The sequence below is a fragment of the Scomber scombrus genome, chromosome 8 (genome assembly GCF_963691925.1).
Source record: "Scomber scombrus chromosome 8, fScoSco1.1, whole genome shotgun sequence".
In the NCBI taxonomy this organism is placed as follows: Eukaryota; Metazoa; Chordata; class Actinopteri; order Scombriformes; family Scombridae; genus Scomber; species Scomber scombrus.
Window position 1 is genome coordinate 8,391,005 of NC_084977.1, and position 24,249 is coordinate 8,415,253.

A 24,249-nucleotide genomic window follows, 5' to 3' on the forward strand; every position below is an offset into this window, starting at 1 on the left:
TTGTAGGTTTTTTTATTATTATTATTTTTGTATGTGAGATTCAAAGTAGATTTGGGAATGTTTTTGCATGGGGGCAGCTCGCCTGTCTGTTTGTCTGCTGCTAGCCACCCCACAGTGCGTGCAGCGCACACTTGTTTCTGGGAAAACCTTGATTCTCTAATGTTGACGCCTGCCCCAGGTCATTAACCAAAGGTAGCAAAATGATAGGAAGCATACAATTGACACATTTCTGCCGCAAAGCAAACGGTTGTTTTTTAATGTCGCCATGGACTCTTTCTTCTTGTTAGAGAGTTTATAAAAAAGAAAGACGATAGGGTTATTTCTGCGCTCATAAACCCATAGAGTGATACCTCAAAATACTCAAATCTGGTTTCTGCTAATTGTATTCAACATTTATACTTAATGAGCTATTTTAGAAGCTTTGCTGCTATATATACTTATATACGAGTAGATGTGTAGGTATTATATCTAATGCCATTTATAAACCAGAATCATGTAAAATTAAATGCAGTACGCACTCAAACACTTATGGCCCCCATTGCCATGGAAAGAGTTAACGTGCATGACAATAGGCTTAGCTACACAAATAGCATGCAGGATGGAAGTGAGGGGAAAAAAACACTTTGCAAAAAAAAAAGAGCAAAAAACAAACCACTGAAATCATGATTAATGAGTAATAAATTCTATAGTGAGTAGCATGATACTACAGATGCCTAAGAGGGAAAAAAAATCAGATAAAGCTAAATACGTTAAAAAAAACATATTTAAACTTGCATGCATTGATGTTTATCTGTTGTTTGATCCGTTTACATACTTAACGATACAAAAAAAAAATGATATTGCTTCTACTGTAGATTTAGTGGACGCCATCGTTTTGTGACACGGTGGCTTGTATGGCAAAAAAAAAAGAAAAAATACTACTAATAATCCTGTGGAGAAGCAGAGTGGTGTTCAGTGGTTTGTGTTTGTGTCGTCCCTATGCCGTGTGACTCCTTGTTAGTGTAGACTGAGGCTCTAGTTTAGTTACCAACACATTATGTAGAGGAGAATTAAACATGAAATGACTCTGCCTTCACCCTTCCTATCCCGTAACTTTGTATGGTTCCAAAGGTTAATCTGATACAGCATCGTCCTGGCAGACCAAACGCAAACAAAAGACTGGATATAAGCTGGAGTGTCCGAGGCTGAAGGTCATGTTATTTAAGCATCCTTTTTTGGAACACGTTCATTTTCCCCGTGTGGCTTTCACAGCTCCCGGCACAGTTAAAGTAACTCCTCAGCAAGCTTTTAATAGGACGACCGTCTTTTCGGGCGCGCTAAAGATGAAACTCTCCTCTCTTTGTATCGTTTGTCTGTTTTAATTTCGACCCTTGAAAACTGTTTAGGGACAATCTCTCTGTGAGTAAAAAAAAAAAAGGACGGCGGCCTGGTCCCGTCCGTTCGGTACTGTACAAGTGTGTCGCTCTCGTGTCATCGTGGTTTGGTGTTCCATACCCTAGTGTGTGTGTGTGTGCGTGTGTGTGCTCCTTGGTATCGGTGTTCAGGCGTCAAGTGTGTACTGTTACAAAAACCTTAATGGAACTGAGACTCTAAGTTAATTTACTTATTCATATATATATATATATATATATATAATTTAATTTGTTTATTTCACCGGCCCTTCAATATCCCCTAATGTTTTTTATAATATATTATGCACTACTTTTCTATATCCCCCTCCGCCCCCACTCCCCTCCCCCACATATTTTATTTCCAATTGAACCCCCCCTTACTGTAAGTGATTTCAGTGCAGATGTGGACTCCCTGAAACCTCCACCTATTTATAATTCTACAGATGCTTTATTAAATTTTTATTTTTTCATGATTACTTATTTAAGATGTAGCGTGAAGCAGTGGTCTTAAGTTATCAATGTTCTGTAGAGCAGGAATCCAATATTTTCTAATATATTCTAATGTAGTCTGGACGTTGCTAACCCTAACCGGGAGTCAGAAAAGGGGGTGTAACGCCACGGAAGTTAAAAGAAAGGTGTGGTGGCTCCCCATCGTTCCCCACCCCCACCTCCCCCCCGTGGCTTTTTTTTTTAGTTCTCATGGTGTCCGATGCGAACATGTTTGAATATCGTCACCTGTAACACTTGACTCGTGCTGTTTTTTGTGAGGTTCTATTTTCTATGTTGAACACTGTTACTTTGTTCTGTACGTGTCTTTGTTTTTGTAAAAATCATATTTATTTCACTATTTTTGTAGACAAAAAAAAACAAAAACTATTTGATTTTGATTGTATTTTTCTATTTAAATGCGATTATTATACAATTTATTCCCCTTTCACCCCACCCCCACAGCCCCCCCCCCCTCCACACACACAGTGCTAATTATGTCCAAAAGCGAAGTTCTGTTCAAAGATAAAGAATCATGTCATCGGTAAACACATCAACGGTTTTTTGATATACAGTTGAATTGATTCTTATTTTCATACACATTTCACTTGAAGGAAGGAAACATGATGAAGGTTTTACTACTATATTGGAAGACACTTGAGATTCTCCCCTGTCGCATCGAGGCCGCAGCTGCCTGTCCTCGTAGATGCTCTGAAACTTGAATATAACACATTTTGAAAGGCTGACTAACCTCGAATCTGTGTTGTGACGTGCAATACTGTTTCTAATGTTTGTATAAAAGTAAGAATTACAGTGTAAACCTTTTTAATGCAGATTTATTTTTTTCATTGCATATTTTGCAGATTTCTGATCCACAGTGTCATTTTTTACTGTCAGAAAAAAGAAACCCCGTTTTTTCATTGCAACTATTTTTAAATCCAGATATCTTTGTACTGATGTAAATGATTGTAGTTATTTTGGATAGTGTTTTGCTAACAAAAGGAGAGACTTTTTCATGCATATTTCTATTTCATTTCATCTTGTTTTATCCCGCGTTTTTATTTCATTTAATAGTAGCAGGATTCTTGGAATAATTTTTCATATTAAATGTCATTGGTATTATTTTGTATTTTTATGTGGAAATACACTATATATAATTTTAAGATGCTAATTGCTAGGATATTATTTTGAGTTGACTTATTTTAAAGCTAAATATTTGTAATTTGTTGTAAGTGACTAATTTCTAAATCAGAATTTGTGTATACGTTCACACAAAAGTGGTCTATGAGGTGTTTGGATTGTAATTATTACTGAATTGTTCTTTGGTATGCAAAATGAATATCATGTTTATTTTTATTTTTGTTGGTTTTGTATTTAAATGGGGTGTTGATTACAATCTTTTTTTTTCTTTCACTTCCTGAATAAAGACCCATTCTGTTTGGACACAACATGGCTGCAGCATCATTTCAAATTTAAGTTTGTAATCACAGACAATTAGGTCATAAATGTATGTACATACACACACATACATGCATGCACATGCACTCATTTATATATGCAAACACATAAAAAGGTAAGTAGTCAAATACCAGAGCTAGAAACAACACACTAACACAATATTAAGATTTCTACAGCTACAGCTTATTATCCAGTATTATATTTGTTCAGTCAATTACTTTTAAACTTATTAAATGTCCTAACATCATTTTTTATTCAATTCCTGTTTACAGTTCCTCACTACAGCTGTCTTTCTGTCTAATCCAGCTGTAATTAATAGTGAGATAGATGGTCCTTTATATGTAGTTTTGTTCTTATGGCTCACTTTTGAAGCCTGAAGGTTTGAATTTGTTTTATATGCATTTCCCCACACTTCCACACAGTAATAGGAAAAAGTAACAATAAGATAACAATGTAATAATGAAACCTGATTTAGAAAATCATCATAAAATATTTCTGTTCTCTTAGCATTACACAGAGGACACATTCATATTTATTAGTCAATTTTCCAGATGACTATTAACATGAGCAGCTGTCACTTTATTAGCCCTCACTTCCTGATGGGAATTATGACAAATACCCTTAGGTACAACCAACAACAAACAGTTTTATAAACCAATTTTATTCTTGAATGACTTAAAAATAAAGAAACTAAACATATAACAACATATTAAGACGTGTTTCACCGTCCCTGTATAACTTGGCCACCCCTCCACCTCCCTCCCCAGTAAGCAATGTTGAAAATAAAAGGACTAATTTGTGACGCCTGGATTAAATTAGCTTTAATAGTAACCACATAAAATAGCTGGTATTGTTCATATATCATCATGACATTGATGATATATTTTGCATATGGTATCTTTAAAGATGACTTCTACCTAACCATATGTGACATGAAAATAATCCATGAAGTCCTCCACCTCCTAGAGGTGCCATCTAGAGGTAAGTGTCAGAAATACAACTGAGATCAACAGTAAGGTCAAAAAGGCACAAACGACTCCTGGCATTTATTTGACTTGTCATAGAAAAACTGCTTTAATCTGCAGTTGTTGCCTCTTCATCCATGACATAATGGAGCTGGTTCTGTGTGTACATGCTGTTCTTGCCTGCATGATAGTTGTTTGCCTTGGGAAGTTTATGAGGCAGACAGAAGGGAGTGGATAAGGGGGTGAAGGAGGGAGGGTTAGAAGGAGTGAGTCCAGACTGCTGCTGCTGTTACACTGCAAGACGCTGTCAGCAACGAAGCAGCTGAACTCTGCACACAGATGTCTGAGGGCACAGCAGGAGAATACGAATAACATGTTAACCGAGGACTTAAGTCATCATCAGAAAGACTGGAATCAGAGCAGATAGGACAAAGACACTCAACACTGAGGAACCTGATCAGCTTTGGTGATGAACAGCTACCAACTGTGGGGTAAGGCTAATTACATACCCCTGATTGTACTGTTTGCTGACTGCATATTGCATAACATGTCTCATTCAGAATATTAATTAAATGATGTACAAAACAGAGAGGCTGCTGTCATTAGGATTTCATGTTTTAATTGGAACACACTGAGCAGATTCTTTGAATAACTTTGCAAATACCTGTCTGTGTGTGTCAGCCGCATTCACATGTGTGCATGATATGTAAATAGAGTCATTCAAATACATATGTTCCCACTTTAGACGTGAGAAGTCAGATATTGGGGGATTCTTTTTTTGTTGATTTTGAAATGTTTTGACAGGATGACCTGGAATCATAAACCGTCACAGGACTCATAGGGAGAGTTGGATCTGACATCAATTACAGAGACCCTGACCCTGAGGCTATATTATGAAGGCTGCCATTGCTGAAAGTGGACACAGACGTTTGCAGTGAAAGACAGCCAAAGTGAATTTCTTAGTTATCGCTGCAGAATCTGCCTCACTTCACCTGTTGCCATGAGAACTATGAGTTTTTAGTAGACTTCCTAACAGGAAATACATTTCTTTATATTGACATTATCAACAAAAAGTAGTCAGAGTTTCAAAAGTGGCAATATTTTGAAATTAATGCAATTTAAAAAAAGAAATAAAATAAATGGTGGCTTGTCAATTAATGAGTGCGCATCTGTGTTGCACGCATTAACAGTAACTCCTCATGCACAAGCACGTGTGCCTGTGTGTGTAACAAAAGAACGCCATTCTCTTTAATGATAGCCATTTACTAATGTTGACATCATCGCTGCGGAGCGGAATGGGCGGGCGGGGTTTCTCTCTCGCAGGACCTCACACTGGCTCGGTGACCATTTCATTACCCCCAAATCAAAAACATGCTATGCTAATGGCATGGAGGATTTGTGTGTGTGTGTGTGTGTGTGTATGTGTAAGCAAACTAAGCTTGTTCATGTTGTGTGTGTGTGTACATGCGCAGGAGTGTTTATGTGCTCTTCTTGTTTGTTATTCTTGTTTATCTCATCATGTTTATTGCCTGTCTCATAGTACATAATAACTTGTCTTTGACAGATAAACCAAATGTGCTCTGGCAAGGCTTACAATAGAAGAAAGACACACTTATTTTTAAAGACAGACAAGGGGATGACCCACATGTTCCTACACCCCCACCAATCAGAGAAAGCCAGCCAAGGCCAGATGCAAAATTCACATTCTCACACCCACATTGGCCAATATGCAAAGAACAAGCATGTAAATGAATCAAATCCACACATCTGGCTTCTAAATTTCTCTGCATTTGGTCAAATTCCATAATATATGCATTTATAACATCTGTTTAATGTCCAGAATCTGAACCGTTGCCAAAGTAGATTTAAGCTTATGTATGAGGTCATTCATTCATTCACCACAGCTGGATCATCATCAGTGTTATCGCTTTTGAATTCATGGTGATTTTTCTGGCAGTGAAACAGAGCAATACGTGATGAGATTGTGTCTCTCTCACTCTGTGTAATCTGATGTATAATGTTTCTGACTCCTCAAGTGCCATTGCTTCATGATTACATTCCCTTGACAGAAATTGTGCTGGATGTTATGTCATAAGTTGGGAATGTTTTAAGGGGGGGGGGGACTTGGAACAGAGACAAAGGTTGCGTTTGAGGTCTCTAACATGAAGTTCTGTGATGGATGAGAACATCAGCATGTGAGACTGAGCCATCTGGCCTCATGCTGTGCTTGATCACAAATTAGAAAATTATTTTGTTCTGTCTGCACCCATGACGACACCACTGTGTTTTATAGCATTGTGAAACCTGATAACACTTCTGGGCAGAACCTGTTTAAGAACCTTCCTTTTTTCTCTAAATATCTAATAAAACACAAAACTATTTTTGCTCTTCCTGTGAGGAAATGATGTCTTCCTTTATTTTACAGATTTGAAGATGTGGGCGTTGATGGGAGTAGTCTGCCTGTGCCACTGTGTCTTTGGACAGCTGTTTGAAGCCAAGCTGAAAGGAGCGTCGCGTCTGATCTGCAGTGTCCCCGGGTCACCGGGCCTGCCTGGCAAGCCAGGTCCCAGCGGTCCCCCGGGAGCAGATGGGAATGTGGGTATCCCGGGAAGAGATGGCAGAGATGGCAGGAAGGGTGAAAAGGGAGAAAAGGGAGACACAGGTATAATATAAAACATAAACAGATACAGAATCAGTTTATGTGTGCCGATAGACGCTACCAGTCTGTGCAAACATCAGGCGTGGAACAGTTTGCTTATCTAACAGCTGGCCTGAGTGGGAGAAGATGAAGGAGACGATGGTGACTTTCATAGAAGAACTCATTATCTTTAATAACATTATTATGAAATTAAGTGTTCGTTGTATAATATAGCACATATAGCACACAGTGCAGGCTTAAAGATAATTATAATAATACATCTAAATAAATAGGCCTCAGGTGTCCGACTACACCAAAAGAACATGATTATTATATTTGGTACAGAGCTGAGCGTTTATTATCACAGCAAACAGTAGAAGGCAACACAAAGCTAGATTAAATCTACATCTGTGCTTTCCTAATTTCTCAGGAAAGAGATGGAACATAGCAACAATCATAACATCAGTCTCCTAGGACTCATTCTTTTATCAGAACAGGACATTACAGCTGAGCACTGAGGCAAACCAAAATGTGGCATCTGTAGCTTCAGTAGAAAATGACTGACACCGACTGACACTGATATGCACTAAAACCTGCAGAGAGATATTTCTTCATTTAACCATTATGCTTTTAACGGCAATACTGTGCCGTGTTTCAGTGCAAGTGTTACTCAATTTCTTTCTATCTGGCTGCTGCTGCATCATATTTATACTGCATGCTCATTGTTATTATTAGGAGAAGCAGAGCTGGCTGAGCATTAGGATTAGGAAGGGTTTCAGTTGTGGGGGTTTTGGTGTCTGTGTGTGTGTGACTTTAGGTGTTGCATCACAGCCCTCCTACCAAACTGTGAGATGTTACACATATCTAAACTGTTCATTCGGCTAATAGTAACCTCAGTTTTCAAACAATACAAACAGTGCTTATCCACAGATTGGTATAGAATTTCTTTGCATATTTCATTGAGAAGGTATCTTTTCCTGTGGGTGAAGCTTTCATAAGTTATAAAAATGAAAATATTTGAGAGGCCCGCGTCTGTTAATCTCATTCAACAGATCTGCTTTTCTGATATCGTCTACACAGTTTGTAATAAACCTGTCAGCGATGAATGAACGTCATGCACCTGTGTTTTCCATTCTGTGTGGAAACAGGAATTCAGACACACACCTTCACTTAAGCAGGAAGCTGCATATTCAGAATAGTTCACTATGCTTGCACAAACAGAGAGAGTGTGAGATTCACATTGTTTCCTAGCTCCAGGGTGTTTACTGTGTGGATAGTCTACTGGATTTGGATGAATCAATTGAAAACTGCTCTTCAAAATGTCAAGGTGGCTGTGTTCCAATGGTGACTTAATATGTGACATTGGGTGGGGAGTTGCTTTCCATTGCCTTCCTTAAATAGGTTCAGCAAGTGCAGCACAGAGACTCATTCATATGCCAGGATGTTTTAAAAAATGTCATTTTTGTCAATAATTGAGCAGAAATGTTGATGCCAACATGATTTCTTGTTTCAGGGTTAAAGGGCAGGGTCGGGCCGACAGGTAAGATTGGGGGCCGAGGTGACCGTGGCCCTGCAGGGAAACAAGGCCCTAAAGGAGAGAATGGAGGTGTGGGCCCACCTGGTCCTCCAGGACCTGATGGAGAGAAGGGGGACATGGGCAAACAAGGGACACAGGGAACTGCAGGAACCTGCAAATGTGGCAGCCTGCTGCCTAAATCTGCCTTCTCTGTGGGAATCACTAGCAGCTACCCCACAGAGAAGATCCCCATCAAGTTCAACAAGGTCCTGTTTGATGAGGGCGGACATTACAACCCACAGACGGGCAAGTTCATCTGTGCGTACCCAGGCATTTATTTTTTCTCCTATGATATTACACTGGCCAACAAACACCTGGCGATTGGTCTGGTGCAGAATGGCCAGTTTCGCATCAAAACCTTCGACGCCAACACAGGGAACCATGACGTGGCATCTGGGTCCACTGTGATGTACCTGAACCCTGAGGATGAGGTGTGGTTGGAGATCTTCTACAAAGACCAGAACGGTTTATTTGCTGATCCGGGCTGGGCTGACAGCTTGTTCTCTGGCTTCCTTATCTATGCTGACACAAACTATTTTGACACACTGGCAGAGGACTACGCATAGAACCTGGAATACACACACCCAAAAATAAATAAAATCACAAACTGCTAGTCACTGTTGTTTTGATAGTTTTAGTTATTACACATATGGTATGTCAAACTATATTTATATGAAAATGTTTGTACTGCTTGTTATATTGCTACTATAGAGACCTATCTACTGATGTGAAAGAACAGGATTTGATTAAGCTTGAACGAATTTTTGATTTATTTGTTTTGGGTTGCAGATGGGAGTTGGATCAATACTAACTTAAATAAACACTGTTGACAGATGGAGCTTGGAGTTTTTCTTATCATCAAGGAAAATAAATATGTGTGAGAGAAATATGTTGCACGCTTTAACATGAAGTCAATTCAGATTAGTGTTAAGTGTTGTTTTTGGCTGTGTCACACAAATGGGAGCAGCCCGGTGAAAGCTTTCTTGGTGTTGCGCATATTACTGCTTCCCGGACTCCGTAGCAGGCCAGCAGGGTCATTACGTCATTACGTTGCTTGATTGACAGCCTGAAGGACGAATGAAAATCTAAAACAGCTGACACTGGATTTCTTTCAAGGTAGGTGGAGAAGTAGTTTATCTCGTTACTAGGCAGCAGAAACGGCGCTAGTTTGGCACGTATCGAGAGAAAATAATTAGCTTTAATAAATGAATTAGCCACAGTGCAAATGATACGCAAGCAGGAATACAAACATTGCAGTACGTTACTGGTTTATAATACATTCAAAACCAACTGCGGCGATAGTCAGGCTGCTTTCTGCTATTTGTTATTTCACAGAGGAGTACAGTCGTCACCCTGGCTTCTTCAAGGTAGTTATTGCCTTCTTGTTTTCTACTTTAAACCACTTTAATGTAGCTATACGTCTCAGAAATGTCACTTTTTGTTTTAGGTTTGTAGCTAAGCTAACGGAAGCTGCCCCTCTCTCTCTCTGTTGTAGTGATATCCGAGAAAAACTGCGCAATAAGCGGCGAGCTTTGCAAGGCACTTTGGTAAAAAACAGAAATGAAGACGACGTCCAGGTAAAGTTATACATGAGTTATGTTAGTCCAGATAAACATGATAATATATTGCTTTTGTTGCAGTAGCGTTAGCCTTGTTGTAGAGTTCATCCAGCAGAAACTAAACAAGACTCACTCAACATGACCTGGAGGAGCAGCTCAGAGTCAAACACACAGATAGAAGAGCTGCTAACACTTTAGTAAATGTAATTGTACTTGATAGGCTCTGGTTCCATCTACCAAGTTGAGTGAGAGGAGACGACAAAACTTGAAGGTTGGTGTGTGTGTGTGTTTTGTAGTTGAGCCTGTAGGCTGTATAGTTGCACGCATGTGTGTGCTGCTGGCTGCTCAACACCAATTTCCTTCTCTCTTTCCTTTCCACTTAACTGCCAATGAGCCTTTTTAACAGCTTTAGCAGTGAGTGTGCAAACTATGAGTGTTGATGGGTACAGTTTGTTTTGACTGTATGGCTGTGTTGTACCAGGACCCTCAAAGCAGCGAGGAAGACCCAGGAGAGACTCTGAAACGCACATTAAGAGCTCAAAGACAGAGGCGGAAGAAAAGGGTAAATCTTCCTCTGGCACCCTCAATCCTATTCCTGCCATTACATTGATAACTGTTTATTAACCACTGCTCTTTTTCTTGACTTATATTAGCTGCTTGAACAGTCTACAACCCAGGATGATGATGAAGATGGTGATGTGGAGGAGATCTCCACCATCCAGCACCACACTGAAGATGAGGGATCAGCTGATAAGACAGCTGACTCAGTGGTTTCATCAAGACCTCCAACTGGTTCTCAGAGAGGTGGGCCTCCATGTCCTTGCTAAACCTGCCTGTCACTTTTGCTAATAGTGTATACAGTTCTATGGTTGGGTGTTGTTCAAAATGTTGTATTAGTACCAATAACATTTTGTTTTCATATTTCAAATGAAGTGTAAAAATAATAAAAAATAAATTGTAATTTACAGTAGCAGTCAGCTGGACACACCTCCCTATTCCCTTGAATGAGAAAGTGTGTCTAAACTTTTGACTGGAACTGTAAGTCCAGAAATATTTTATCAAATAATGAGTCGACAAGATTTAGATGCTGACCAAGCACTCAATGCCAACAAATCAACATGTCTTCTAAAAATATTCGTTTGTGCCTGCCCGACCCTCTGGAGTGTAATATGCCGCTTTACAAAACAGTTATAAATCACTTACAAATCTTACAAATAATTATGTTTTATGTTGTGACAACGCTGTGGTTACGGTCTGGTTATGTTTAGGCACAAAAAAACACTTGGATAGGGTCAGGAAAAGATCATGGTTTGGGTTAGAAGGATCACTTGAAACGTGGTTAAACGTGGCAACTGTCATCATCATGTCAACAGTAAACACTACATTGAGGTTGTAAAAAATGAGATGACACTGGAAATGGGAAGCAAACAATGATTTCCTGCAGCTTTTGCCACTTTTTGCCATCTTATTATCTATCTATAAGTAGGTCACCTTATATTAGCATCGTCTGAACTTCCCTAGAGCATAATTACTACAGCCTCTAGATGGTGTCTGTCATTCAAATGTAACTAGCGTTTTTCTAGGGAGGACAGGCTCCAACATATATTATGAGAGCTTAATTTTGCCAGTAAGCACTGAGGTTTGATACTCAGCTCTATACCTTTGTTGTTTTGTGATTGGTTTGTCCAGGTCACTCTTCAATAATTCACACTTCCAGCTCTCAACAATTAGACGACTTTGTGACACGGCGCCTGGAGGAGAAGCTGAGAGCGGCCAGGGTAAGCACCTCACTTTTGTTTGTTTTTTAATAAGAGCCTGAATGTTATCCTATTCCAAAATCCACTCACTTTTAATAAGTGTAATTGCAAATTCAGGATGAAAGTATCAAGCTGAAAAGCATTTATGTATAATGTATAGCCTCTGTGTTTCAGTCTAAAGGTGAGAGCCTCCAGCTACAGGAGGCCTCTCTAGAGCCACCCAGTCGCCTGCAGAGCCTCAGAGACAGAGACACCGTAACAAGGTTTGACAGAGAGGTGAGCAGCTACCTTAACCGTGGCGGTGTAGGATCCCTCTAACCATGACAGTACCCATGTAATTCAATCCAGCAGGACCGGTGGTTTAACTCTCACTATTTTACAGGGTGATTCAGACAGGGACGGCAGACATGATGTCCCTCTGTCACTTGGCACCAGGGTCAAGTTCCGAGAATCAGCAAGACGAGTAAGGCCTGTAACAAGATAGCAAACCTTTTAGGTACAAATGATTTATGTCGTTGTGTTTATTTATTTATTTACTCATCGCAAACGCAGGCAGAAAAAGGCCTGCCGACTGCGGAGGAGGCCTACAATTTCTTTACATTCAGCTTTGAGCCAGATCCTGAAGATAAGACTGAGAAGACGAGTAGGAAAAGACAAAAGCAGAGAGGAACAACAGAAGAGGACAGAGATAATGAAGGAGAAGAGGAAATTGAACAGCAGGAAGATGCTGAAGTCGACGAAGATAACCAAGATGAAAATGAAGATCAGGTAAGACACTGATGTTGATATTGTAAGAAATGAGCCACCTGTAAGAACTAATGGATTTTTCTGATTATGTAATGAGAGTTTTTCAATAATTGTCTAAATATTGTTCCATGTGCCCCTTGTTTTCTGTCACACCTTAGGGTGAAGAAGCTCCTCTTGTGCAAGATAAAGAGGATCTATTCGTCATTGAACAATCATCCCAGGACTTCTTGGAAGTGAAGAAAGCAGAGTATGCTGGGTACCGAAAACTTTTTCAGAGAGAAAATGAAGTCCTATACACGCCAAGTTTTCAAACAGGTATTCTATAATGAATGATTCACATCTTTCAAATATTGTAATATCTGCCACACTATTCTCCAGGATGTCAACTATCTTTTAAATCATTTATATATCGTTGTCACAGTCCCAACCTCCATTAAACTGCCTGAAAACATGAAGCCCCGTTATCTGGAGGATGAGGGCCTGTACGTAGGAGAGAGGCCCCCTGTGTCTCTGACCAATGAGAACATTCTGGAGAACCGCATTTTGAAAATGGAGGAGGTAACGTCAGCCGAATAGCTCATCAGTATCACTAGTGCTCAGGTGTTAACCAGGCAGTCTTTAAAATATATCTTCTTTTTAATTTATCAAGGGAAAAAAGTGGTTTGGAGATGATGGCAGAATCATGGCTCTGCCTGACCCAATAAAAGAATCATCCACAAGACCTCCTCTCTTTCACATGGAGGAGGACCTGGACCCCGCACTGCACACTGTGCACAGGAAGGTCAGACACACACCCACTCTCTATTCCATCACTCCATTCATTCGCCATATCTAAAGCGCCTTGTGCATTCATACACTGAGAGCACTGTGGCTCCCTCATATTCGAATGTTTTTGATTCCCTTTGCCAATTTGAAAAAGAAAAGGGCAGTTTGGCATTTGGTACAAAGGAACAGGGAAGGAGGGGTGTTTGTTATGAGGGCAGAGCCGGAGGCATTTGTGGTATCATCTCTACAGACAATTTAATATACATTAAAATTCCAACACAGCACTGTGGGCATTAAAAAAATAAAAGCTGTGAAATTAATTTTAAAGAAGATTGAATATATTGAATTGAAGATATTGAATATCATTTAAAAAAATATATATTGCCTCAACCCTTTATCTCTGCTAGAAATGACACAGAATAGTTTAAATCATATGTACACCATCTATTGAAAAGCCAGAATCATAGTCATCGATGTGTGCTATTTTGTGTGTGTGTGTGTGTATATTCATTCATCTCAAATTTGGCAATAGTGTGACTGACCGTAGAGACAAAAACATTTAAACTCTGAAACGCACCCAAAACAGTGTTCAGATGTGGTTCACCGGTTGGGAGTGTCTGTGTGGAAAGGAAGCGTGTTCCTGTTTTCTTTTTTATTCAGAAGAGAAGCACAGCTGTCAAATGTGATCATGAAGAAAACAGAGCGTTCATTGTAGTTCAGTTGGGGTGTTTATCGCACATTGTGTGTCATGCATGACTTTTTATTACAGCGCTCCCTGATGGATGCTATCAATCTCACCAGCTATTTCATGCTTCCTTTTAAGCTTTCACACACACACTTAGATTCACACAAGTGCTGAGTCATATTTCATAGGGATCATTATTCCTCCAGAACCTTGCATGATGGATGATGTTATTCTATCCCCCAGGCACTCAAATCCAAGTATGCAAATCTGTACATTGCTGGTGCAGCAGACCCTGAGGGAGACTACCAGCTTGATGTTGATGTCTCGGGACTTATCTTCTCTCATCATCCACTCTTCAGTCGCGAACACGTCCTGGGGGCCCGTCTGGCCCAGCTGTATGACAAGCACCTCACCAGGCAGCACAATAACGTCACAGGACACCTCACTGACAAGGTAAACTACACAGCTATCACAATTATCATCCAAGTACTGAATCACTGTGTGTGAAGCCACAGTTCTGAATAAAATCTTTAATTCTCTGTATTACTAAAACAAGCCACACATGTATTTAATGTATTCTGTGTTTCTTGTTTGCTGCAGTTGAACGGATTGAGGAACGCACTGAGAAACATCCTTGAGATCCACGGCGGGCAGAGCCTCACTCAGGCCATGCAGCAGCGGATATCTGAGTACAGTCTGGAAATTAGGTGAGTTTGGCAGGTTGTACCATGGGATACAATCTGCACAATTACATGCATGATTGTAACCTTTACCCTACTGTACGTTCTTCCCCGTTCATGTCTTAGGAACACTCGGCAGCTGCGAGACAGCGAGCAGGAGAAAGACAGGACTCTTCTGAAGAATGTAGTTAAAGTATGGAAGGAGCTCAAGGCCCTGAGAGAGTTTCAGAAGTTCACCAACACTCCCTACAAGCTCTATCTCAGAAGGTAAGCACTGAAGTCAAGCTCAAATCTTATTACTGTGATCTCTCACAGTTTGTTCTTGGATTGTAGAGTAGAACATGTTCATTGTGTAGTTAGACAGTGTCCATGTCTGGTGCTGCTCCACAGAGTTTAATAAAAGGACAGAATGATAATTTTTCAAGTCTGTCTTACATGAATAGTCTGGTTCTCATGTTTGGACTAAATCCACTCTCCTTGTTCCTTTTTTCCTTTTAAAAGTGTATTCAAACTTTCAGGCTGATATGAGGGCTCAGTCATCTAAATTAGTCAAATAAAGTGTATATGTTCCTGAGTTACGGTCTTTTCTTGTACAAAATTCACATTTTTGTTACTATCCTTCCTCTGCAGCTCAACAGAGACACGATGTCCAGGGAAACAAAGATACAGTAACTTTGATAGATAGCCACTTAATTTGACGCCTCATTTAATCTTACACTGAAAGCCCATTAGAAATGGCCAGTATGAACAGGATAAATAATTACCTATCTCAGAGTATGTAGGTATTGGCTTAACACAGACTTAAAGCTTGTGAACCTACAAAGAGGATACTGTGTCTATTCTTGCGTCATGATTGTTTTGTGTTGTTCCAGGGAAACTGTTGATCGTGTGACAGATGAGCGAGAATTCGAAGATGAAATCTTGGCAGAGGTTGTGGAGTTGGAGGCAGAGAGCGAGGAGGACTACCAGAAAAAGCTGTCTGAGTACAAGAAACAGCTGGAGGAGTGGAAACTCTGGAGAGGGAAACAGGTGCTTAGATCTTTACAGCCCAGCTGACTGTCTAGTCTGTCAGTTCCATTATTATAATGCATATTACTGTACAAAAACAAATCTGTGAATTAGCACCCACTAATTATCTTCTATTTTGTATTTCTCTTCCTTATGTGTACATACACGTATATCCTGTATATTGATAAACACATTGGATGTTCACCTTTTTCAGAAAGCCAAAAAGAAGAGGAGAAAAAAGAAGAAGAAAGGACAGTCACAGGATGAGACAGAAGAAGAGGAAGATACTCAGGAACTGAGTGAATCGGAGGGGCCCGTTGAAGAAGGCCCCCCAAAGCCAGAGCCTCCAGAGAAGCCAGACTTTGACTCAGTAGAGCAGCAGGTCAGAGAGAAAGCCTTCAAGATACGCAGGAAACCAGGAGAGCCCATCCTGGTCCCTGAGCTGTCTGCATCTGGAAACATCACTGCCAGTGAACTTTGCCCCAGGTATGAGCAGAAACTCTGAGAAAGTCTTGCTACGCCAGTAAGGACAGAGTGTTGAGTGTTTTTTGTAAACAAGTAAAAACTGTGTTGAAATTCAGCATATAAGTGTCAAGAATATTTTGAATCAGCTTTGAGACTAGTGAAAGGATCTCACCCACTGTCATATTTATTCACTTGTTTTGAAATCAGTAAGATGATAGTACTTAATACAACATAGAGGGACCTTTTTCATCACCTTCATTTACTCCTTGTTTTAGGGCTGAAGTAGCTAGAAGAGAAGATGTTACACGACGCTCTCTTTTCATCAAGATCTTATACAACGACAAAGAAGTTTCCCGAACGGACAGCCGGCCCCTCAACACTGATTTCAGAGTGCACTTTGGCCAGATTTTCAACCTCAAGATAGTTAATTGTCCCCAAAGCATTAATTTGCAGGTAGAGTATAGAAACAACTAGTTTGCTGCTACAGTACGCCGTCTAATCCACACATTTGCTTCATGGATGACTACGGTGGCTAAAAGTTCTTTTCTCACTATTTCTTGTGTGTGTTTGTCCACTTTGCATGGGTAGGTGTTTGAGGAGATTGGCTCATCGTGCTCCCTCCTCGCACAAGTGTACATTCCAGTGCCAGAGCCCACAGTCTTGACAGGCAACGTCCCTCTTGAGGAATTTGAGTTCAGCAGCAACCAGAGAGTGATGTTCGACCACGAGGGCGTGGGAAGCGGTAAATGTCTTCTTCGTTTGATAGAAGCTCAGATCTGAAATGATGTAACATGCAAATTTAGTCCCACTCAATAATAATTTATATATTATTGAGAAATATATAAATGAACTGAAAATGTCAGTATTACATCAATGTTATGCATAGCCCTATCATTTCACTTATGTCTGCCTCCCTGTCTTTCATCCTCTCAGATGTGCCCCTCTCCTTCGAGGCTGATGGAAGTAACAAACAGACCCTTTTGACCTCTGGGAAGGTGTCATGCTGTGTTTCTTGGGGGATCGGGGAGGATGATGTACCCCTCGCCCCTCCTGTGTCTCAACAACCTGGCGGCATACACAGGTAGTATCTCTACTACTTCTATTACTATGAGGAACTAGTGGCTACAGGCGGGGTTTAGGTGTGACAACAGAGAGAAGTTAGCCCGTGATAGACAGATGGTTCATCCAATCGCCTGCCAAGTTTTTGGAAAGTCCCTGCCCTTTTCCAAATACTTTCCAAGGACGACTTCTCAGATGGTTCTGTGAAACAAACCATCTGGTGCCTCAGTTTAATATGTTTTTATCCCTAAATCTACAAAATCCTGCATGATTTACATCACTGTTGACCGTCTTCCAAAGCATACCACAGATGTTTATATCCGTAAATTGTTATGCGGTTGAGAACTCGGGAAGTTTCTGGAAACATTTCTAATGTTAATGCATTCAAGCAGTCACGGGAAACTGCAGAATTATGACATATTTATATTTATATTTATATTCATATTTTTTCCCAACAATCATGTTATGCATTTATCTGAAAGAATAAATAAGTTGCATAAGTTGAGTCTTATGTCATATTATAATAAGTTTCAGCCCGTGGCTACAGCTGTCAACAATCTAAAAACATATAGAGTTTATTTGGAACTAAGTTGTTAGTAATGAGTTGTGCATGCAGTCTGTGGTTTATGGGGTAAAAAATGGCAAATTACCCAAACCTTCATTTGTATTAATCACTTTTTGTCTCTGTGTTGTCAGTCATCTTGATGCTGTCACCTTTATCGGGGCATCTGGACTTTACGACATGAAAAAAATCGGGGAGTGGGCCACACAGTCACGACTGGACCCCAACGATCCAAAAAATGCTTCTATCATGCAGCTGCTCAAAGTGGGTACCGGAATATTTCGCATAACACCAAGAGGTCTCACAATCCAGGAGCCATGCAGTTTACAGTTTTATCTGTGTTTCTCACAGGTGGCCAGCAGTGGAGAGGTGACAGCTCCGGAGTATTTCCGTCTGGAGCAGCTGCAGGAAGAGTTTAACTTTGCGACTGATGAAGAGTTGGATAGGTCCAAAAGATTCCGCCTGCTCAGGCTGAGGAACCAGGAAGTTGCAGAGTTTCGGAATTACAAGAGTGTTCCCGCTCTGGAAAGAGAGGTCACTGATAAAGTGTTCCAGGTCAGCCTTTTGTATATTTACTGTCGATATAAGAGAATGATGATTCACTCTATAAGCAAATTGTTTTTCATCTCTTTGGTTTAAAAATTATTTCAGGAATACGAGAAGAGGCTGAAAGAAGGAGAGATAATTGACACCAAAGAACATCTGGATTCACACAGAGCCTTAGTAGCCAAATATCTTCAAAAGGTGTGTAGACGTAACTCATTTAAATATTTTTTCACATCAACACCTGATAGCACAAAACTTATTATGCTTTTCACATTTTCCTACAGATCCGAGAATCAGTCATCAACAGATTTCTTCTTGCCAAGCATCACTATCTTCTATCTGACTTGGTCATAGAAGAGGAGATACCGAGCATTGGGTAAACACACCTTCAGGCATTATTAACTGACTAAATAGTCTGTCTCACTTCAAACTCCCATCTGTCACAACTGACTTTCTTTGTGCTTCCTTGTGTTATGCATGCTATGTGTCACAGGACAAATGTTTCTTTCTTGCCATTTACTGCAATACTAATCCAAACATGTACAGTGAGCACTACTTTCTGTGTTGTAATTCATCATTTCTGTATATCTTACGCTTGAAATATTACAAAGAGTGCCTGAACTCCCCGTGCCAGTTGTAGAGGAAAGGTTAGATAACTTGGATTACCCTGCACTGTGGAACCGACATCCAAATCATCCAATCAGACAGAGAGACAGGGCCTTTATAAATCGCAGGTTGATGTAAGTATGTTTCTTGGCCTGCTGTCTGCTTCGGTCTATTTGATCTTACACTCAACACTGCATTCCCTTGGCTGAGTAACGTTCTCCCCTTGGAACCGTTCGAATCTGTGTTTTTAGAACGGTTTTCACAACACGTGGACACGAAAATCAAATCTGAAATCAGAAATGAATTTGTGTCTTGGATGACACTTCTGCAGATGTTCACGCAGTAATGTACGTCAAGGCAAATTACACAGTATGGTGTTACTTAGCACATTATTCATTCATAATTCAAAGTGAATGTTAAAATCTTTCCCATTCCATTTTTCTGCTATTCGTCTGCTTTGCATGTATAACAGTGGTGCAGGTCCTGGGTATGTTTTTAGACTTACTTTCTTTTTCTCCTGATCCCAGTATCTCTTTTTCTCTTAGTAGTTTGAACCCTGAGTACCAGTACATTAGCAACCATAGACTTTGTTTAGTATTCAGTCCCAGGGTGTTTTCTAAAAATATCAAGATGAATTATGTTGTTTTATTGCTGTAAAATTGCAACAGTTTTACTAGAATATTACTAATTCTAAAAATGTGCTTCATACATATTTTGCCACGGATATTTTAGGCTAATTATCATGTATAATAGTTACTGTAACAATATTATCACATATTTACATTACACATTTGTATTGTAATTGTAAAATTGCAAATACCTTGAGGGACTGAATATCGTTTGTAAAGATCCCATCCAATCAGTTGATTACTACTTATTTGCGTCCAGTAGTGCTATGAGTGAGCAATTGCAATCCCCTGTAGGTTGCTTACAAAATGATAACAGCTGTTTGTTGTGACAATCAGGATTCTGGGATTAAATCTTTTCAAGCTGGCCGAACCTAAGCGGCCACTGAAACCTCAGAGGAAAGAAAGAAAGAAGGTGACAGCTCAGAATCTCTGTGACGGAGACATTAAAGTGCTGGTCAACATCATCCGGGCATACAATGTGCCCACCCGCAGGCCTCAGAGCAAGTGAGTGACTAGAATAGTTCAGAACACAAAAAATATCTCCAGTGCCCTCAGAAATATGATGATTTATCATGATTTTTAGACAGCAGACAGAATGTTTAACTTTGTTTCAATTGGTTATTATTTCAGTAATCCAGGACAAGCATCTCAGACTGCCCTCCAGAGCAGTGATTGGCTCCTCAGTCAGGTACCATACACCCTCAACCTTACATAAGAGCAAACTCTTGAGTGGCACGGTATGATCTATATTATACGCTTGTTATCTGTGTGATGTAGGTACAAGTGAGACCGTTTGTGGAGATTTCCTTCCAGCGCACAGTACTTCAAACAACCACAGCCGATGGACCGAACCCCTGCTGGAATGAGGAGCTGCAGCTGCCATTCAGGTGAACAACTGTTTATTATATGGCTTCACTTTTGTCTTTTATAGCATGACATAAATGTACTTGCATTTTTGGAGCAGGAGGAGATTGTAATGTCTGTGCTTGAGACAACTTTAATGTGAAATATGGAATGACAGTTGGCTTATGAAATAGCTCACAGGTGTTAGTAACAGCATCATAAAGACGGCTTGGAGACAACATTCAGGTGTTGGCTCTTTTTGAAGTGTGCCGCTGGAAATAACTCTCATCATTGAAATATGCTCCGAGCTCCTTTTTATAATTCCTGATACAATCTAAAAAACTGGCTGAAATGTTAAACTGTATTTCTTATCTTCAGTGCCCCAAATGGTGACTACAGCACTGCCAGCTTGCAGTCAGTCAAAGATGAAGTCTTCATCAACATATTTGATGAAGTGGTTTATGAAACTGGAGTGGTGAGTAAAGTATTACTGTCAGCAGATGTTCCTTGGATTGCATTAGTTATTTTTTTAATTGAACACCTTCTGCTCCTCAGAATGACAAAGACAGAGGAAAGTCGACACACACCTGGGTGGAGAAGCACTGGCTGGGCTCTGTCAAGATTCCTTTCAGCACCATTTATTCTCAGTCCAGGGTAAGAGTCCTTGTCGTGTATTTGTTGTGTTCAGACGCTGTGGCCTCTTTAACAGAAAAACCTCTCAATGATTTTATTTATTTTTGTAATTCCGTCTCACAGATCGATGGAACATTCAAGGTGAACACACCTGCAGTGCTGCTGGGGTACAGCAAGGAGCGGCTCCATGGAAATAATGGCGGTTATGACACGTTGAGAAGTCTGAGTGAGGGAGCATTCATCACCATGTTCATCACTATCGAACCTCAGCTGGTGCCTGGAGAGTCTATCAGGGAAAAGGTGATTCTTGTACAAGTGGAAACCTCAAAGCTAGATTCTGTCTGCTTTTTAGTGCCCATTCTGCATCACTGTCTGCTAGTTTATCTCACTTCATATGTGTCCTTACATAAGTTTTATATTTAACACATTTGCTTATTAATTTATATTTTATATATTTTTTGGATGTCCATATTAGATTGTGTTCATAAAAGTTGCCATATTGTACCAGAACAAGGGAAAGTCAACACGAGAGACAGAACAATATGGGTTAGGCCCAGTGGTGGACAATAGAAAGATATTACTGTTTTATAATACTGTTATTAGAGCACTATTCTGGGAAACAAACCTGAAAGCTTTACTCACCCTGTAATGAAAAGGGTCCCTTGTTTTGAAACAATCTGGTGGTCATGCTTTTAAAAGTGTGCATCAGTGTATTCATTTGTTCTCATGATTGTCATTCTTTTGTTTCACATATTTGCTTTTGCTCTGCTGCATGTACTAGATAAAGGAGGTGAAGGTAAATGCCAGTCAGAACACTTTTTATTGGCCTCATTTAACCATTCATGACCACATCTTAATTCTTTTACATAGCATTGACCTGTATTCTTCCGCAGTAACCTTTGACCTCTTACACAGTTTGACAGCCAAGAGGAGGAGCATTTACTGCAGGCTGCAGAGAGATTTGAGAGAGATGTTGCACTGGGCTACCCGGACCGACCCTGTATTTGCACGGTCATAGATCTCAATGGGAAGACGGTCTTCATCACACGTTATATCCGGCCACTCAACCCGCCACAGGAGCTACTGGACGCCTTCCCCAATAACACCCAGGAGACCACGGTCAGTCTGATCACCACCCAGGCCTAAAGTGAACAAAAGAGGCTCCTCATCTTCTTCAGTCATCATTGCTTGAGTTTCCTGATTTGATTTACTGAACCGACACACTTTCTCTTTCTCCACGCAGGCCCTGGTTGCTCGATTTGTCTCACTCATCCCATCTCTGCCTGACAGAGTTTCATTTTCTGGTGTCTGTGACCTGTGGAGCAGCTGCGATGTGAGTGAACCCTTCCTGATATATTGTAATAAGATGGAAATGGCAAACTGACCTTGTGCTTCATCCTCTTTTGTAGCAATTCCTCACCCTCCTGGCAGGTGATGAAGAGGAACACGCTGTACTGTTGTGCAACTACTTCCTATCAATGGGCAAGAAAACCTGGCTTATCATTGGTACTGCTATACCAGAGGTGGGTGACATTTATTTTTAATACCTGAGGATGTTCCTGACAGGTATATGTGTCATTACATAACCCCTACATGAGGTAAAGGCCTAGGCAGCACTAAACTTTTTGATCTCTTTATTTAAAAGGGACCCACGGCGTATGTCTTGACCCATGAGCAGAGCCGCTACCTGATCTGGAATCCCAGCAGCGGTCAGCACTACAGCCAGTATGACAGCTTCTGTCCACTGCAAACAGTTGGATGCCTGGTCAATGCTGATAATGTGAGTGAGGAGAAGGCAACTATATGACATCAAATCAACAGTTCACAATGTGATTTTTCATTCTTCTTCTTGAGTGAAAGCTGTTAGTTTGTAGCAATCATTTAATTTTTAAAAATTTAATTGTGATTGTGATTTGCCATTTAGATGTGGTTCAACATTCAAGAGTACACCTTACCAATGAGGATGAGTTTTGACATCACAAAAAACAACTTGTGGAAACCATTTTTCTCCCGATCGTTCTCTCACCCGGGGTTGTCGAGTGTACAGGTGAGTGTTCAACCTTTCTGTGTAATCCTATTATGTATAGTGATAATGCTGTATCTAATATTCTACTCAATGAAATTATTTTTAGCCAGAGGAGCTGGTATATCGCCGCTCAGACAAAGCAGCTGCAGCAGAGCTTCAGAGCAGGCAAGTTATGGCAGCTGAAGTATTAATATCTAACAGTATCATTTTGATTTATTACACTGCAGTTACTAACTCTCATACTCATACATTTCACACTCTTCATAGGATTGAGAAGATCCTGAAGGAGAAGATCATGGAGTGGCGCCCTCGTCACCCAACCCGCTGGAACCGCTACTGCACCTCCACCCTAAAACAATTCCTGCCCAAATTGGAGCTGAGCGGGGGACGGGACGTGACTGAAGGGCACCGTCATGAGTTGCAGAGCCTGCTGGGAGACAACAGGGTAGGTCTGAGAAGAAACTGAGCGAGGAAAAAATACATGACATCATCAGTCTTCAAAATAATTATCTCTGCTCTGGAAAAATGTCGATCGACAGAAAGCACATGGTGTCACTTCCATATGTTCCTGTCATAAATAACAGCTAATAGGCGTTCCTTTCTTTTTAGATTTCGGGATTCCCCCTGCATCTACCATTCTCTGAGATTCGGCCTATCATAGAGGCAGTGTACAGCACAGGAGTTCACAATGTTCAAGCATCAAATGTGGAGTTTGCCCTGGCTGTGTATGTGCACCCCTACCCTAATAATGTCCTTTCTGTGTGGGTGTACCTGGCCTCACTTGTCCGGACATGACGTGACCCTTCTCTACCACAGTGCTTTGCAGCTGTTGTGTATGTATATAAATGACCTTCAGTAATTTAAATTGAAGACTTTATGTTTTTAGATTTGCTGCCACTATTGTATATCTCATCATGTATAGGAGGAGGATACTCATTGAGTATCAAATACAACAACCCTGCATTAAATCCCATCTTGCTTTTCTTGACTGTCAAATAGCTATTTTTGAGGTTATAGCTTGTGTTGCTGTTATTATGGATGGTTTTACAATGCTGTTCTAATGTTTTGTCTACCTACGCTTACGTACTTGGAGAACAGAAGCATTAAAATATACAGAAACACTTTTACAATGGAACACCTTTGGCAGTCACTACAAAAATATTTA

At 40.3% G+C, this 24,249-nt stretch overlaps 2 protein-coding genes across 2 annotated transcripts; both read left to right on the forward strand.

Moving 5' to 3' along the window:
• Window positions 1-4,617: 4,617 nt before the first annotated feature.
• Window positions 4,618-9,337, forward strand: LOC133984909 (complement C1q tumor necrosis factor-related protein 7). Its single transcript, XM_062424420.1, has 3 exons — window positions 4,618-4,791; window positions 6,726-6,962; window positions 8,452-9,337. The coding sequence occupies exons 1-3, from the start codon at window positions 4,770-4,772 to the stop codon at window positions 9,078-9,080; spliced, it is 888 nt and encodes a 295-aa protein (XP_062280404.1). The 5' UTR covers window positions 4,618-4,769; the 3' UTR covers window positions 9,081-9,337.
• Window positions 9,338-9,739: 402 nt separating this feature from the next.
• cc2d2a (coiled-coil and C2 domain containing 2A) lies at window positions 9,740-24,213 on the forward strand. The gene is made up of 38 exons (XM_062424218.1): window positions 9,740-9,770; window positions 9,821-9,881; window positions 10,010-10,091; window positions 10,555-10,635; window positions 10,727-10,877; window positions 11,763-11,851; window positions 12,005-12,106; window positions 12,213-12,293; window positions 12,383-12,598; window positions 12,736-12,892; window positions 12,999-13,135; window positions 13,227-13,358; window positions 14,271-14,480; window positions 14,628-14,734; window positions 14,834-14,974; window positions 15,580-15,736; window positions 15,930-16,201; window positions 16,456-16,633; window positions 16,769-16,922; window positions 17,114-17,261; window positions 17,936-18,065; window positions 18,153-18,356; window positions 18,453-18,545; window positions 18,632-18,723; window positions 19,919-20,086; window positions 20,213-20,270; window positions 20,360-20,469; window positions 20,804-20,900; window positions 20,981-21,079; window positions 21,182-21,358; window positions 21,974-22,177; window positions 22,302-22,391; window positions 22,468-22,581; window positions 22,704-22,838; window positions 22,983-23,105; window positions 23,191-23,249; window positions 23,352-23,529; window positions 23,694-24,213. The coding sequence occupies exons 1-38, from the start codon at window positions 9,740-9,742 to the stop codon at window positions 23,877-23,879; spliced, it is 5,004 nt and encodes a 1,667-aa protein (XP_062280202.1). The 3' UTR covers window positions 23,880-24,213.
• The last annotated feature ends 36 nt before the right edge of the window (window positions 24,214-24,249 follow it).

Bases quoted from the DNA above. Each gene is read 5' to 3' on its own strand.
- cc2d2a (XM_062424218.1), top strand. From the start codon at position 9,740: ATGATACGCAAGCAGGAATACAAACATTGCA. The intron at 12,893-12,998 runs GTATTCTATAAT...TCGTTGTCACAG, and splicing joins CACGCCAAGTTTTCAAACAG to TCCCAACCTCCATTAAACTG. The intron at 14,975-15,579 runs GTAAGCACTGAA...GTGTTGTTCCAG, and splicing joins TACAAGCTCTATCTCAGAAG to GGAAACTGTTGATCGTGTGA.
- LOC133984909 (XM_062424420.1), top strand. From the start codon at position 4,770: ATGAACAGCTACCAACTGTGGG. The intron at 4,792-6,725 runs GTAAGGCTAATT...TTTATTTTACAG, and splicing joins GAACAGCTACCAACTGTGGG to ATTTGAAGATGTGGGCGTTG. The intron at 6,963-8,451 runs GTATAATATAAA...TTCTTGTTTCAG, and splicing joins GGGAGAAAAGGGAGACACAG to GGTTAAAGGGCAGGGTCGGG.